General features: G+C 57.0%; 1 protein-coding gene and 1 long non-coding RNA gene across 3 annotated transcripts; one reads left to right on the plus strand and one right to left on the minus strand.

The window, feature by feature from the left end:
- The first annotated feature begins 8 nt into the window (after nt 1–8).
- LOC310892094 (heterogeneous nuclear ribonucleoproteins C1/C2-like) lies at nt 9–8579 on the plus strand. Of its 2 annotated transcripts, none has more exons than XM_083854266.1 (7): nt 9–267; nt 2614–2728; nt 2877–2924; nt 4275–4435; nt 6444–6545; nt 7969–8120; nt 8240–8579. In XM_083854266.1, the coding sequence occupies exons 1-7, from the start codon at nt 27–29 to the stop codon at nt 8321–8323; spliced, it is 903 nt and encodes a 300-aa protein (XP_083710392.1). In that variant the 5' UTR covers nt 9–26; the 3' UTR covers nt 8324–8579. The 2 variants fall into 2 exon arrangements, with proteins under 2 accessions (XP_083710392.1, XP_083710393.1); XM_083854267.1 differs by having other exon boundaries at nt 2614–2689.
- Nucleotides 8580–9995: 1416 nt separating this feature from the next.
- LOC310892095 lies at nt 9996–13262 on the minus strand. Its single transcript, XR_014577869.1, has 3 exons — nt 12960–13262; nt 11284–11428; nt 9996–10154 (listed from the first exon to the last, which is right to left on the minus strand). It is a non-coding gene; the product is annotated as an uncharacterized lncRNA (long non-coding RNA).
- Between the last annotated feature and the right edge of the window lie 2038 nt (nt 13263–15300).

Below are 15300 nucleotides of genomic sequence, written 5' to 3' on the forward strand. Positions count from 1 at the left end.
GTCCCCCCCCCCGTTTCCTGCAGGCGATGGCGAGCAACGTGACGAACAAGACGGACCCGCGCTCGCTCAACTCGCGGGTGTTCATTGGGAACCTGAACACGCTGGTGGTGAAGAAGAGCGACGTGGAGGCCATCTTCGCCAAGTACGGCAAGATCGTCGGCTGCTCCGTGCACAAGGGCTTCGCCTTCGTCCAGTTCGTCGCCGAGCGCAACGCCCGCGCCGCCGTCGCCGGCGAGGACGGCCGCATGATCGCCGGGCAGGTGCTGGGTGAGCGCTGGGGGGGGGCTGGGAGGGGACTGGGGGGGACTGGGGGGGCTGGGAGTGGACTGGGAGGCACTGGGATACACTGGGAGGCACTGGGAGGGGGTTTGGGGGGACGGGGTTATACTGGGAGGGGACTGGGTTATACTGGGAGGCACTGGGATACACTGGGAGGCACTGGGAGGGGGTTTGGGGTGACTGGGGGATACTGGGAGGGGACTGGGAGGGGAGGACGGCCGCATGATCGCCGGGCAGGTGCTGGGGGGGGTGCTGGGGGGGGCTGGGAGGCACTGGGAGGGACTGGGAGGGGCTGGGAAGGGACTGGGTTATACTGGGAGGGGACTGGGAGGCACTGGGAGGGGACTGGGAGGCACTGGGAGGGGACTGGGAGGCACTGGGATACACTGGGAGGGGACTGGGAGGGACTGGGAGGGGAACTGGGGGGGACTGGGAGGGGACGGGGATAGACTGGGAGGCACTGGGAGGGAGTTGGAGGGGACTGGGATAGACTGGGAGGGCACTGGGAGGGGCTGGGAGGGGGTAATGGGGGCACATGGAGGCACTGGGGTATACTGGGAGAGGACGGGTATACTGGGAGGGGACTGGGGTATACTGGGAGGGGACTGGGAGGGGACTGGGGTATACTGGGAGGGACTGGGAGGCACTGGGTTATACTGGGAGGGGACTGGGGGACACTAGGAGGGCACTGGGAGGGCACTGGGAGGCACTGGGAGGGCACTGGGAGTGGATTGCGGGGGACTGGGGGGGGCTGGGAGGCACTGGGATACACTGGGAGGCGTTGGGGGGGAGTGGGATATAGTGGGAGGGGACTGGGATATACTGGGAGGGACTGGGAGGGGACTGGGTAATACTGGGAGGGGCTGGGAGGGGACTGGGATAGACTGGGAGGGAACTGGGTTATACTGGGAGGGGACTGGGGGACATTGGGAGGGGACTGGGAGGCACTGGGATAGACTGGGAGGGACTGGGAGGCACTGGGATAGACTGGGAGGGGACTAGGAGGGACTGGGAGGGGACTGGGATAAACTGGGAGGGGACTGGGATAGACTGGGGGGCACTGGGATAGACTGGGAGGGTACTGGGAGGGCACTGGGATAGACTGGGAGGGGCTGGGAGGGGACTGGGGGGGTTGGGAGGCACTGGGAGGCACTGGGAGGCACTGGGGGGGACTGGGTTATACTGGGAGGGACTGGGAGGCACTGGGTTATACTGGGAGGGGACTGGGGGACACTAGGAGGGCACTGGGAGGGGACTGGGAGCGGATTGCGGGGGACTGGGGGGGGCTGGGAGGGACTGGGAGGCACTGGGAGGGAGTTGGAGGGGAGTGGGATATACTGGGAGGGACTGGGAGGCACTGGGAGGCACTGGGAGGGGACTGGGAGGGGACTGGGGGACACTAGGAGGGTACTGGGAGGCACTGGGAGGGCACTGGGAGGCACTGGGAGGGCACTGGGAGGCACTGGGAGGGGACTGGGAGCAGATTGCGGGGGGCTGGGAGGGACTGGGAGGGGACTGGGAGGGGACTGGGAGGGGACTTGGGGGGACTGGGAGGGGACTGGGTTATACTGGGAGGGCACTGGGAGGCACTGGGAGGGGACTGGGTTATACTGGGAGGGCACTGGGAGGCACTGGGAGGGGACTGGGTTATACTGGGAGGGAACTGGGAGGCACTGGGAGGGGACTGGGGGACACTAGGAGGGCACTGGGAGGCACTGGGAGGGCACTGGGAGGCACTGGGAGGGCACTGGGAGGCACTGGGAGGGCACTGGGAGGCACTGGGAGGGGACTGGGAGCAGATTGCGGGGGGCTGGGAGGGACTGGGAGGGGACTGGGAGGGCACTGGGAGGCACTGGGAGGGGACTGGGAGCAGATTGCGGGGGGCTGGGAGGGGACTGGGATAGACTGGGAGGGCACTGGGAGGCACTGGGAGGGGACTGGGTTATACTGGGAGGGACTGGGTTGGACTGGGAGGGGACTGGGAGGGGACTGGGTTATACTGGGAGGGGACTGGGAGGGGACTGGGTTATACTGGGAGGGGACTGGGTTATACTGGGAGGGGACTGGGAGGGGATTGGGGGGGACTGGGAGGGGACTGGGTTATACTGGGAGGGAACTGGGAGGCACTGGGAGGGGATTTGGGGGGACTGGGTTATACTGGGAGGGACTGGGAGGCACTGGGAGGGAGTTGGAGGGGAGTGGGATATACTGGGAGGGGCTGGGAGGGGACTGGGTTATACTGGGAGGGACTGGGTTATACTGGGAGGGCACTGGGAGGCACTGGGAGGGGCCGGGGGGGCACTGGGCGGGGGTAATGCCCCCCCCCCCCCCCAGACATCAACCTGGCGGCCGAGCCCAAGGTGAACCGCGGCAAGGCGGGCGTCAAGCGCTCGGCGGCGGAGATGTACGGGTCAGTAGCAGCCCCACCTTCTCCGGCCCCCCTCGTCAGGTCGGGCCCCCCCTTTTTTTTACTCTTTTTTCCCCCAAAACGCCCCCCCCATCCCCTCCCCCGCCCCCCCAAAAAAATTCCCCCGAAAAACCAGAAAAATCCCCCCAAAAACGCCCCCCGAAAGAAAAAAATAACTGTTTTTTTGCAGGTCCTCCTTCGACTTGGATTACGACTTCCAGCGGGATTATTACGACAGGTAATGCCCCAAATCCCCCAAAATAGCCGTTTTAGGGGTTTTTGGAGCAAAAAACGCCCCGTTGGTTCCTCGAGCCACTCTTTTCCCCAAAAAAATCCCATTATTTTGGTCATTTCCGCTTATTTTTCCCCAAAACCCCATTATTTTGGTCATCCCTGCTTATTTTTTTTCTCCAAAATCCCAGTATTTTGATCATTCCTGCCCAATTTTCCCCCAAAATCCCATTATTTTTATCACCTTCCTCATTTATTGCTGAATTTCCAAAAAAAATCCGATTATTTTGGTCGTTTCTCGTTAATTTTCCCCAAAAATCCCATTATTTTGGTCATTCCTGCTTATTTTTTCCCCCAAAATCCCCTCGTTTTGGTCGTTACTGCTTAATTTTCCCCCAAAACGCCATTATTTTGACCATTCCTACTTATTTTTTCCCCAAAATCCCATTATTTTGGTCATTCCTGTTTAATTTTTCCCCAAAATCCCATTATTTTGGTCATTTCTTGTTAATTTTCCCCAAAAATCCCATTATTTTGGTCATTTCTGCTTAATTTTCCCCCAAAATCCCATTATTTTTATCTTCTTTCTCATTTATTGCCTCATTTCCCCAAAAAATCCCCTTATTTTGCTCATTTCCGCTTATTTCCCCCAAAATCCCCTTATTTTGCTCATTTCCGCTTATTTCCCCCAAAATCCCCTTATTTTGCTCATTTCCGCTTATTTCCCCCAAAATCCCCTTATTTTGCTCATTTCCGCTTATTTCCCCCAAAATCCCCTTATTTTGCTCATTCCCGCTTATTTTCCCCCAAAATCCCCTTATTTTGCTCATTTCCGCTTATTTTCCCCCAAAATCCCCTTATTTTGCTCATTCCCGCTTATTTTCCCCCAAAATCCCCTTATTTTGCTCATTTCCGCTTATTTTTCCCCCAAAATCCCCTTATTTTGCTCATTTCCGCTTATTTTCCCCCAAAATCCCCTTATTTTGCTCATTTCTGCTTACTTTTTCCCCAAAACCCTGTTCTTTCCTTTACACGTATTCCTCAATTCCCCCCCCAGAATCCCGTTATTTGCATCATCCCTCCTTATTTTTTCCCCAAAAAGCCCCGTTATTTTGATCATTCCTGGTCATTTTTCCCCCAAAAATCCCATTATTTTGATCAACTTTCTCATTTCCTGCTGAATTCCCCCCAAAAAATCCCCTTATTTCACTCGTTTCTCCTTATTCCCCCCCAAGCCCCCCTCCTTCCCCCCTCCCCGCCCCCCGCCCCGCACCCCGTTACCCCCCCTCCCTCCTTCCCCGAGCGCTCCTTAACCGCCCTTTTTAACCAAAATCGCCCTTTTTCGCCCCAAAACCAGGATGTACAGCTACCCGGCGCGCGTGCCGCCGCCGCCGCCCATCGCGCGCGCCGTGGTGCCCTCCAAGCGGCAGCGGGTCTCCGGCAACACCTCGCGGCGCGGCAAGAGCGGCTTCAACTCCAAGAGCGGCCAGCGCGGCTCCTCCTCCAAATCCGGCAAATGTGCGCGCCCCGTTTTCCCCGGAATTCACCCCAAAATCCGCTCGGCCCCCCCCGCTTAATTAGCGCCGCTAATTGGCTAGCTGACGGAGCGGGAGCGCCGCTCCCGGCCCTCCTCCGAGGACCCCCCCCCGCTCTAAAAGTCACCCCCTGGTTAGCGTTCGAACCTAATTAGCAGCCCCTCGTTAGCGTGAGACGGTAATTAGCGCCCCTCATTAGCATTCACGCCTAATTAGCGGCCCCTCGTTAGCACGAAATGGTAATTAATAGCCCATCATTAGCACGTAACGGTAACTCTCATCGCGTTACTAGCAGATTAAGCTGGTTACCAGCCCCTAATTAACATACAAAGGGTGATTAGCAGCCCCTCGTTAGCATGAAACGGTAATTAGCGCCCCTCATTAGCATTCACGCCTAATTAGCAGCCCCTCGTTAGCACGAAATGGTAATTAATAGCCCATCATTAGCACGTAACGGTAACTCTCATCGCGTTACTAGCATATTAAGCTGGTTACCAGCCCCTAATTAACATACAAAGGGTGATTAGCAGCCCCTCGTTAGCATGAGACGGTAATTAGCGCCCCTCATTAGCATTCACGCCTAATTAGCAGCCCCTCGTTAGCACGAAATGGTAATTAATAGCCCATCATTAGCACGTAATGGTAACTGTCATCGCTTTATTAGGATATTAAGCTGGTTACCAGCCCCTAATTAACATACAAAGGGTAAGTAGCAGTCCCTAATTAACATTCAAAGGGTAATTAGCGCCTAATTATCATACAAAGGGTAGTTAGCAGCCCCTCATTAGCATGACATAGTAATTATGGTTGCCCTATTGCTATATGAGGGTGGTTAGCAGACCCTAACTGACACGCAGAGGGTAATTAGCAGCCCCTCATTAGTGTGAAATGGTAATTACCACTCCTTATTAGCATGAACTCGTGATTAATAGCCCTCATTAGCATGTAATGGTAACTATCATTGCCTTATTAGCAGATTAAGCTGGTTACCAGCCCCTAATTAACATACAAAGGGTGATTAGCAGGCCCTCGTTAGCATGAGACGGTAATTAGCGCCCCTCATTAGCATTCACGCCTAATTAGCAGCCCCATATTAGCACAAAATGGTAATTAATAGCCCATCATTAGCACAAAATGGTAACTATCATTGCCTTATTAGCATATTAAGCTGGTTACCAGCCCCTAATTAACATACAAAGGGTGATTAGCAGGCCCTCGTTAGCATGAGACGGTAATTAGCACCCCTCATTAGCGGTCAAGCCTAATTAGCAGACCTTCATTGGCATGAAATGCTATTTAACACTCCTCATTAGCATGTAATGGTGATTATCGTTGCCTTATTGGTATATGAGGGCGGTTAACAGACCCTAATTAACATACAAAAGGTAATCAGCAGCCCCTCATTAGCATGGAATGGTAATTAATACCCTATCATTAAGAATAGGGTAATTAATACCCTGTCATGAAATTGTAATTAATATCCCCTCATTAGCACGTAATGGTAATTATCATTGCCTTATTAGCATATGGGGTGATTGGCAGCCCCTAATTAGCATACAAAGGGTAATTAGCACGCGGTGGTAATCAATTAAGCATATAATGGCAATTGTTATCCCCTAATTAGCATATAAGCGGATTAGCAGCCCTTTGTTATCAGGCAGTGGGGATTAACGCCGCTCGTTAGCACATAACGCTAATTTAAATCACCTAATTAGCATACAGTGCTAATCATCGCTCCCTCGTTAGCGTACAAGGGTAGGAGGAACCCCCCTAATTAGCCCGCGAGGCTAATTAACAGCTCGACGGCGGTAATTAACGCCCTCATAACGCTGATCACCCTCCCGGCGCCAGCAGGCGAAGGCGATCGTCGCCCCCTCATTAGCATAGGGGGGCCCCCCTCGTTAGCGCGCGAGCCTGATGAGCCGCCTAACGAGCCTAATTAGCCTAACGAGCCTAATTAGCCTAACGAGCGCTCCCCCCCCCCCCCGCAGTGAAAGGCGACGACCTGCAGGCCATCAAGAAGGAGCTGAGCCAGATCAAGCAGAAGGTGGACGCGCTGCTCGAGAGCCTCGAGAAGATCGAGAAGGAGCAGAGTAAGGCCCCAAAACGCCCCCTTTTCGCCCCAAAACGCCCCCCGGGGGGGCCCCGGCCCCATTTCCCCTTAAAAATCCCATTATTTTGGTCGTTCCCGCTTATTTTTTCCCCCAAAATCCCATTATTTTGGTCATCCCTGCCAAATTTTTCCCCAAAATCCCATTATTTTGGTTACTCCCCTCATTTATTGCTGAATTTCCCCCCCAAAATCCCATTATTTTGGTCATTCCTGCTTAATTTTTTCCCCAAAATCCCATTATTTTTGGTCATTCCTGCTTATTTTTCCCCCAAAATCCCATTATTTTGGTCATCCCCAATTAATTTTTCCCCAAAAATCCCATTATTTTGGTCATTCCCGCTTCATTTTTTCCCCCAAAATCCCAGTATTTTTGGTCATTCCTGCCAAATTTTCCCCCAAAATCCCATTATTTTGGTCATTCCTGCTTATTTTTCCCCCAAACCCCATTATTTTGGTTGTTCCTGCCAAATTTTTCCCCAAAAATCCCATTATTTTGGTCATTCCTGGCAAATTTTTCCCCCAAATCCCATTATTTTCGTCATTCCTGCCAAATTTTCCCCCAAAATCCCATTATTTTGGTCATTCCTGCTTATTTTTCCCCCCAAATCCCATTATTTTGGTCGTTCCTGCCAAATTTTCCCCCAAAATCCCATTATTTTGGTCATTCCTGCTTATTTTTCCCCCAAAATCCCATTATTTTGGTCATCCCTGCTTATTTTTCCCCCAAAATCCCATTATTTTGGTCATCCCTGCTTATTTTTCCCCCAAAATCCCATTATTTTGGTCATTCCTGCTTATTTTTCCCCCAAAATCCCATTATTTTGGTCATCCCCAATTAATTTTTCCCCAAAAATCCCATTATTTTGGTCATCCCCACTTCATTTTTCCCCCAAAATCCCATTATTTTGGTCATCCCCACTTCATTTTTCCCCCAAAATCCCATTATTTTGGTCATCCCCAATTAATTTTTCCCCAAAAATCCCAATATTTTGGTCATTCCCGCTTCATTTTTTCCCCCCAAATCCCAGTATTTTTGGTCATTCCTGCCAAATTTTTCCCCAAAAACCCCATTATTTTTGGTCATTCCTGCTTATTTTTCCCCCAAAATCCCATTATTTTGGTCATCCCTGCTCATTTTTCCCCCAAACCCCATTATTTTGGTCGTTCCTGCCAAATTTTCCCCCAAAATCCCATTATTTTGCTCATTCCCGCTTATTTTTCCCCAAAACCCCCATTATTTCGGCCGCCCCCTGTCCTTCCCCCCCCCCCCCCCGTTACTCCGCCGCGCTCCCCGTTTCCCCCTCATCCCCCCCAAAACCTCCCCCTCCCCCTCCCCCCTCGCCCCCCCCGCCCCCGATTCCGCCGGAATTCACCCCAAAACGCCTCCCCCCCCCCCCCCGCAGAGCAGAAGGGCGACAAGGCGGAGGAGGAGCAGGGCGGGGGCTCGGCCAAGAAGGAGGAGGCCGGCGCCAAGCCCGAGGCCGGGGCCGACGACTCGGCGGAGGAGGGCGACCTCCTGGATGACGACGACGCCGAGGAGCGGGGCGACGACCAGGTGCGAAGCCCCGAACCCACCCCGTTTTCACCCAAATCCCCCTTTTTTCTACCCAAAATCCCGCTCGAAATCCCGTCCTCCCCCTCAAAATTTGGGCCTCTTCCCCCCGCCCCCCGCAGCTGGAATCCATCAAAGGCGACGAGAAGGAGGCCGAGGAGGGCGAGGACGACCGGGACAGCGCCAACGGCGAGGACGACTCCTAAAAACGCCGCTTTTCGCCCCAAAAAAAAACCTTAACGCGGGAACGGTGAAGGCTGGGAGCCCCCCTCCCCTCCCCCCCCCCCCCCCTCCCCCCCCCTGTTCGTGGTGTTGTGACCCCGCCCCTCCCCCGCCCCTAGTTCGGCTCGGCCCCGCCCCCTGTAATTGGCCCCGCCCCCCCCTCGCCCCGCCCCCTCCCCCTCCTGTTAATTTTGATACCTCGTTAACGACTTAACGATTAAAGGACGGATGGTTTTTAGAGAGGCTGCCTCCGCCAAGATGGCCGCCCCCGGGGGGAGGGGGGGGGGGACGGGCCACGCCCAAGATGGCCGCCCCCATGGGGGCACGCCCATCCAAGATGGCTGCCCCCGTGGGGTTTGCCACACCCAACATGGCCGACTTCGTGTGACTGTGCCACACCCAAGATGGCGGCCGCCATTGGCACACATCCCCCAAGATGGCCGCTTCCATTGGGGACACGCCCATCCAAGATGGCCGCCCCCAGGGGGACATGCCCACCCAAGATGGCGGCACCCACGGGGCTTGTCACACCCAGCATGGCCGCCTTCGTGTGAGGTGGCCGCACCCAAGATGGCGGTCTCCGTGGTGATTGCCACGCCCAACATGGCTGCCTTCATGTGACTGTGCCACGCCCAAGATGGCGGCCTCCATGGGGACACGCCCACACAAGATGGCGATCTCCAAGGGGTTTGCCCCACCCAACATGGCTGCCTTGATAGGGTGGGGTTACTGCCACACCCAATATGGCTGCCTTCATGTGACTGTGCCACACCCAACATGGCTGCCTCCATGGGAGGGGACACACCCACTCAGGATGGCTGCCCTCGGGGGGCGGGGGTTCGCCACACCCAACATGGCTGCCTTCATAGGGTGGGATTTCTGCCACACCCAACATGGCGGCCTCCATAGGACATGCCCCACCCAAAATGGCCACGCCCATGAGGGTTAGCCCCACCCACCCCAAGATGGCTGCCTTGATATGGGGGGGGGGTGGAGGTACCACCACACCCAACATGGCCGTCCTCATGTGAAATTGCCACACCCAAGATGGCGCCCCTCACGTGACTGAGCCCCACCCAACGTGGCTACTTCGATGGGGGTGGGGTCACCGCCACACCCAACATGGCCGCCTCCATGGGGAGGGGGAGGGTGAAGCTCTTGCCACACCCAACATGGCCGCCCTCATCCGATGTGCCCCGCCCAACATGGCCGTCTTCACGCGAGCCGGCCCCACCCAAGATGGCCGCCCCCATGTAGGACCTGCCCCACCCAAGATGGCCGCCCCCATGTAGGACCTGCCCCACCCAAGATGGCCGTCCCCATGGGGGGCGGAGTCCAACCACACCCAACATGGCCGCCCCCACAGTCTGGAGTCCGTACCGCCCCCAAGATGGCCGCCCCCATCTAGGACGTGCCCCACCCAAGATGGCCGCCCCCATGTAGGACGTGCCCCACCCAACATGGCTGCCTCCGTGGGGGGGGAAGGTCTAAACCCACCCAAGATGGCCGCCCCCCCAGGACACCGCCACACCCAACATGGCCGCCCCCACGGCCCCCCCTCTCCGTACAAAATGGCGGCGCCCACACCCCCCTCCCCCCCCACCTCCAACCCCAGGCCCCGCCCCCCCCCCATTAAGGAGACGTCCGAGGCCGGGCCGCAATTAGCAGGGGCCGTTAATTGGCGGGGGAGGGGCGGGGCTCGGGGGGGGAGGAGCACTGCAGGCGGGGGGGGGCCGCGGCCGAGGGGGGGGGGCGGCGCCCGTTCACCACCAGCGCCAGCGGCGTCGCCACGCGGATGCCCAGGAAGGAGAAGGTCTGCGCCAGTATAAACCAGTATACACCAGTATAAACCAGTATAGACCAGTATAGACCAGTATAAACCAGTATGCACCAGTACAGACCAGTACGGACCGGTATAAACTGGTATAGACTGGTAGCAACTGGTATAGACCAGGAGGGGCCCACCCAGGGGGTGGGTCTCACCCTCCCAGTATATCCCAGTGTCCGCCCAGTACGGCCCAGTCCCGCCCCCAAACCCCCTCCCAGTCCCTCCCAGTGTCCCTTAACCCCCCCCTCCCAGTCCCTCCCAGTTCTTCCCAGTCCATCCCAGTTCCCTCCCAGTACGTCCCAGTGCCTCCCAGTCCCCTCCCAGTCCATCCCAGTTCCCTCCCAGTCCATCCCAGTGCCTCCCAGTGCCTCCCAGTATATCCCAGTTCCCTCCCACTATGGCCCACTGCCCCCAAACCCCTTCCCAGTCCCCCCCCAGTGCCCCACAACCCCCTCCCACTGCCTTCCCAGTCCCTCCCAGTGCTCCCAGTTCCCCCTCCCAGTCCTTCCCAGTACATCCCAGTCCCCTCCCAGTGCCCTAGAACCCCCTCCCAGTCCCTCCCAGTACCCTCCCAGTATAGCCCAGTTCCCCTCCAGTGCCCCCAACCCCCCTCCGAGTCCCTTCTCACCCCCCTCCAGTCCCCCACTACCCCCTCCCAGTCCCTTCCAGTGCCTCCCAGTCCTCTCCCAGTATATCCCAGTATACCCCAGTCTCCTCCCAGTAGACCCCCAGTACCCCCCCAGTCCCTCCCAGTATCTCCCAGTACCCCTCCAGTGCCCCCAAACCCTTTCCCAGACCCTCCCAGTCCCTCCCAGTATATCCCAGTGTCCTCCCAGTATATCCCAGTATCCCCCAGTCCCCTCCCAGTGCCCCGAAACCCCCCAACCCCCCCGTAAAGCCCCCCAAACCCCCCCATAACCCCCTCCCAGTGCCTCCCAGTCCCCTCCCAGTATATCCCAGTCTCCTCCCAGTCCCTCCCAGTATCTCCCAGTCCCCTCCCAGTACCCCAAAGCCCCCCAAATCCCCCCCCAACCCCCCCCAATCCCCTCCCAGCCCCCTCCCAGCCCCCCCCAGCCCCTCCCAGTGCCCCCCAGTGCCCCCCAGTGCCCCCAGTACCTTGCCCTGGTGCTGCACCAGGTGCTGGCGCAGGCGGGGCTCGGGCAGCCCCAGGGCGTCCCCCACCAGCACCCCCCAGCTCGGCGCCGCGTTGAACACGCTCACGGCCGCCACCGCCCCCGCCCCGTCCGCCACCCCCAGCGTGCTGCGCCAGTACAAACCAGTACAAACCAGTAAGGGCCAGTACGGACCACTAGGGACCAGTACAGACCACTAGGGACCAGTACAAACTACTAGGGACCAGTACAGACCACTAAGGGGCAGTATGAACCAGTAGGGGCCAGTACGGACCAGTAGGGGCCAGTACGGACCAGTAGGGGGCTGCGCCAGTAAGGACCAGTACAAACCAGTAAGGGCCAGTACAGACCAGTAAGGGCCAGTACAGACCACTAAGGGGCAGTACAGACCACTAAGGGCCAGTATGAACCAGTAGGGGCCAGTATGGACCAGTAAGGGGCAGTACGGACCACTAAGGGGCTGCGCCAGTAAGGACCAGTACAAACCAGTAAGGGCCAGTACAGACCACTAGGGACCAGTACAGACCACTAAGGGCCAGTATGAACCAGTAGGGGCCAGTATGAACCAGTAAGGGGCAGGACGGACCACTAAGGGGCTGCGCCAGTAAGGCCCAGTACAAACCAGTAAGGGCCAGTACAGACCAGTAAGGGGCAGTACAGACCAGTAAGGGGCAGTACAGACCAGTAAGGGCCAGGACGGACCAGTAAGGGCCAGTACAGACCAGTAAGGGCCAGGACGGACCAGTAAGGGCCAGGACGGACCAGTAAGGGCCAGGACGGACCAGTAAGGACCGGTACAAACCAGTAAGGGCCAGTACGAACCAGTAGGGGCCAGTATGAACCAGTAAGGGGCAGGACGGACCACTAAGGGGCTGCGCCAGTAAGGCCCAGTACAAACCAGTAAGGGCCAGTACAGACCAGTAAGGGGCAGTACAGACCAGTAAGGGGCAGTACAGACCAGTAAGGGCCAGTACGGACCAGTAGGGGCCAGTACGGACCAGTAAGGGCCAGGACGGACCAGTAAGGGCCAGGACGGACCAGTAAGGGCCAGGACGGACCAGTAAGGACCGGTACAAACCAGTAAGGACCAGTACAAACCACTAAGGGCCAGTACAAACCAGTAAGGGCCAGTACGGACCAGTAAGGACCAGTACAGGCCCCTACGGAGCAGTAGGGCCCAGTTTGGGGGGGAAAAGGAGGGGTGGGAAGGGGATGGGGCGCTTATAGGGGCAGGAGGGCGCTTATGGGGTCTTTTATGGGGACATTTGGGGACTTACGGGGTCGTGGGGACACTTATAGGGTCATGGGGTCAGTTATGGGGTCATTTTGGGGGACATTTGGGCATTATAGGGTCATAGGGACACTTATGGGGTCGTTTATGGGGACATTTGGGGCCTTATGGGGTCGTGGGGCCGCTTATAGGGACATTTTGGGGGACATTCGGGCATTATAGGGTCGTGGGGGCACTTATGGGGTCCTGGGGATGCTTATAGGGCCATACGGACGCTTATAGGGCCACAGGGATGCTTATAGGATCACCCACGCGAAGCCCCCCAAACCCCCCCCAAACCCCAACCCCCCGACCCCCCCAAACCCCATAACCCCTCCCCAACCCCCCCCGAAACCCCAAAAACCCCACAAACGGCCCCAAAAACTCACAAGGGGACGCGCTCCTCGGGGGTGAGGCTGAAGAGGACGCGGCCCAGCAGCGCCCGCCCCGGGTTGGCCCCGAGCCGCAGCGACCCCAAAAGGGCCGGGGACCCCCCCAGCGGCCCCAAAAGGGACGGGGGCAGCGACCCCAAAAGGCCCCGCAGCCGCTTGCCCCGCACCTTGCCCTAAAAAGGGGGGAAACGGCCCCAAAACGGGCTCAGGCGGCCCCAAAACGGGCTCAGGCGGCCCCAAAAGGCCCCTCCGGGGCCCTAAAAGGCGGCGAACGGCCCCAAATCCGCCCCGAATGGCCCCAAAATAACCCCAAATTGCCCTAAATCCACCCAAAATAACCCCAAATGGCCCCAAATCCACCCCAAACAACCCCAAAACTGCCCCAAAACCACCCTAAATGGCCCCAAATCCACCCAAAACCGCCCCAAAACCACCCAAAACCGCCCCAAATCCGCCCCAATGGCCCCAAATCCGCCCCAATGGCCCCAAATCCGCCCCGAATGACCCCAAAATAACCCCAAATTGCCCTAAATCCACCCAAAATAACCCCAAATGGCCCCAAATCCACCCCGAACGGCCCCAAATCCACCCAAAATGGCCCCAAAAGGCCCCAAAAGTGCCCCAAAAGGCCCCAAAAGTACCCCAAAAGACCCCAAAAGCACCCTAAATCCACCCAAAAAGGCCCCAAAACCACCCCAAATGGTCCCAAAAGTCCCCAAATCCACCCTAAATGGCCCCAAACCCACCCCAAACCACCCCAAAATGGCCCCAAATCCACCCCAAATTGTGGTAAATGGCCCCAAAATAACCCCAAATGGCCCCAAATCCACCCTAAATTGCCCCAAATGGCCCCAAAAGCACCTTAAATCCACCCCAGGCCACCCCAAATGGCCCCAATCCACCCCAAATGGCCCCAAATCGCATCGAATGGCCCCAAAATAACCCCAAATGGCCCCAAATCTGCCCCAAATAGCCCCAAAACCACCCGAAATGGCCCCAAAACCGCCCAAAATGGCCCCAAAACCGCCCAAAATCCGCCCGAAATAGTCTTAGTCTTAAATGGCCCCAAATCCACCCAAAATAGCCCCAAAATCCACCCTAAATGACCCCAAGTCCCCCCAAAAGATACTTAAAACCCTCAAAAGACCCCAAATCCCCTCCCAAAAAAGCTCAAAATCCCCCAAAATGCCCCAAATCCCCCCAAAAGGACACCAAATTGTCCCCAAATCCCCCCAAATTCCCTCCAAAATGCCCCAAATCCCCCCAAAATGCCCCAAAATCCCCCCCAAATGCCCCAAATCCCCCCAAAATGCCCCAAATCCCCCCAAAATACCCCAAATCCCTCCAAAATGCCCCAAATCCCCCCAAAATGCCCCAAAATCCCCCCCAAATGCCCCAAATCCCCCCCAAATCCCCCAAATCCCCCCCAAAATGCCCCAAATCCCCCCAAAATGCCCCAAATCCCCCCAAAATCCCCCCAAATCCCCCCCAAAATGCCCCAAATCCCCCCAAAATGCCCCAAATCCCCCCCAAAATCCCCAAAATCCCCCCAAAATGCTCCAAATCCCCCCCGAATCCCCCAAATCCCCCCAAAATGCCCCAAAATCCCCCCAAAATGCCCCAAATCCCCCCAAAATGCCCCAAAATCCCCCCAAAATGCCCCAAATCCCCCCAAAATCCCCCAAATCCCCCCAAAATGCCCCAAAATCCCCCCAAAATGCCCCAAATCCCCCCAAAATGCCCCAAATCCCCCCAAAATGCCCCAAAATCCCCCCAAAATGCCCCAAATCCCCCCAAAATCCCCCAAATCCCCCCAAAATGCCCCAAATCCCCCCAAAATACCCCAAAATCCCCCCCAAAATGCCCCAAAATCCCCCCAAAATCCCCCAAATCCCCCAAAATGCTCCAAATCCCCCCCAAAATCCCCCAAATCCCCCCAAAATGCCCCAAATCCCCCCAAAATGCCCCAAATCCCCCCCAAAATGCCCCAAATCCCCCCAAAATGCCCCAAATCCCCCCAAAATGCCCCAAATCCCCCCAAAATGCCCCAAATCCCCCAAAATGCCCCAAATCCCCCTAAAATGCCCCAAATCCCCCCAAAATGCCCCAAATCCCTCCAAAATGCCCCAAATCCCCCCCGAATCCCCCAAATCCCCCCAAAATGCCCCAAAATCCCCCCAAAATGCCCGAAATCCCCCCAAAATGCCCCAAAATCCCCCCAAAATGCCCCAAATCCCCCCCAAAATGCCCCAAATCCCCCCAAAATGCCCCAAAATCCCCCCAAAATCCCCCAAATCCCCCCAAAATCCCCCAAATCCCCCCAAAATCCCCCAAATCC

This window comes from Anser anser (assembly GCF_964211835.1).
Source record: "Anser anser genome assembly, contig: HAP1_SCAFFOLD_778, whole genome shotgun sequence".
In the NCBI taxonomy this organism is placed as follows: Eukaryota; Metazoa; Chordata; class Aves; order Anseriformes; family Anatidae; genus Anser; species Anser anser.

Coding starts and splice junctions, on each gene's coding strand:
- LOC310892094 (XM_083854266.1), top strand. CDS start 27: ATGGCGAGCAACGTGACGAACAAGACGGACCCGCGCTCGCTCAACTCG. Junction 4,436..6,443: donor CTCCTCCAAATCCGGCAAAT/GTGCGCGCCCCG, acceptor CCCCCCCCGCAG/TGAAAGGCGACGACCTGCAG. Junction 8,121..8,239: donor AGGAGCGGGGCGACGACCAG/GTGCGAAGCCCC, acceptor CGCCCCCCGCAG/CTGGAATCCATCAAAGGCGA.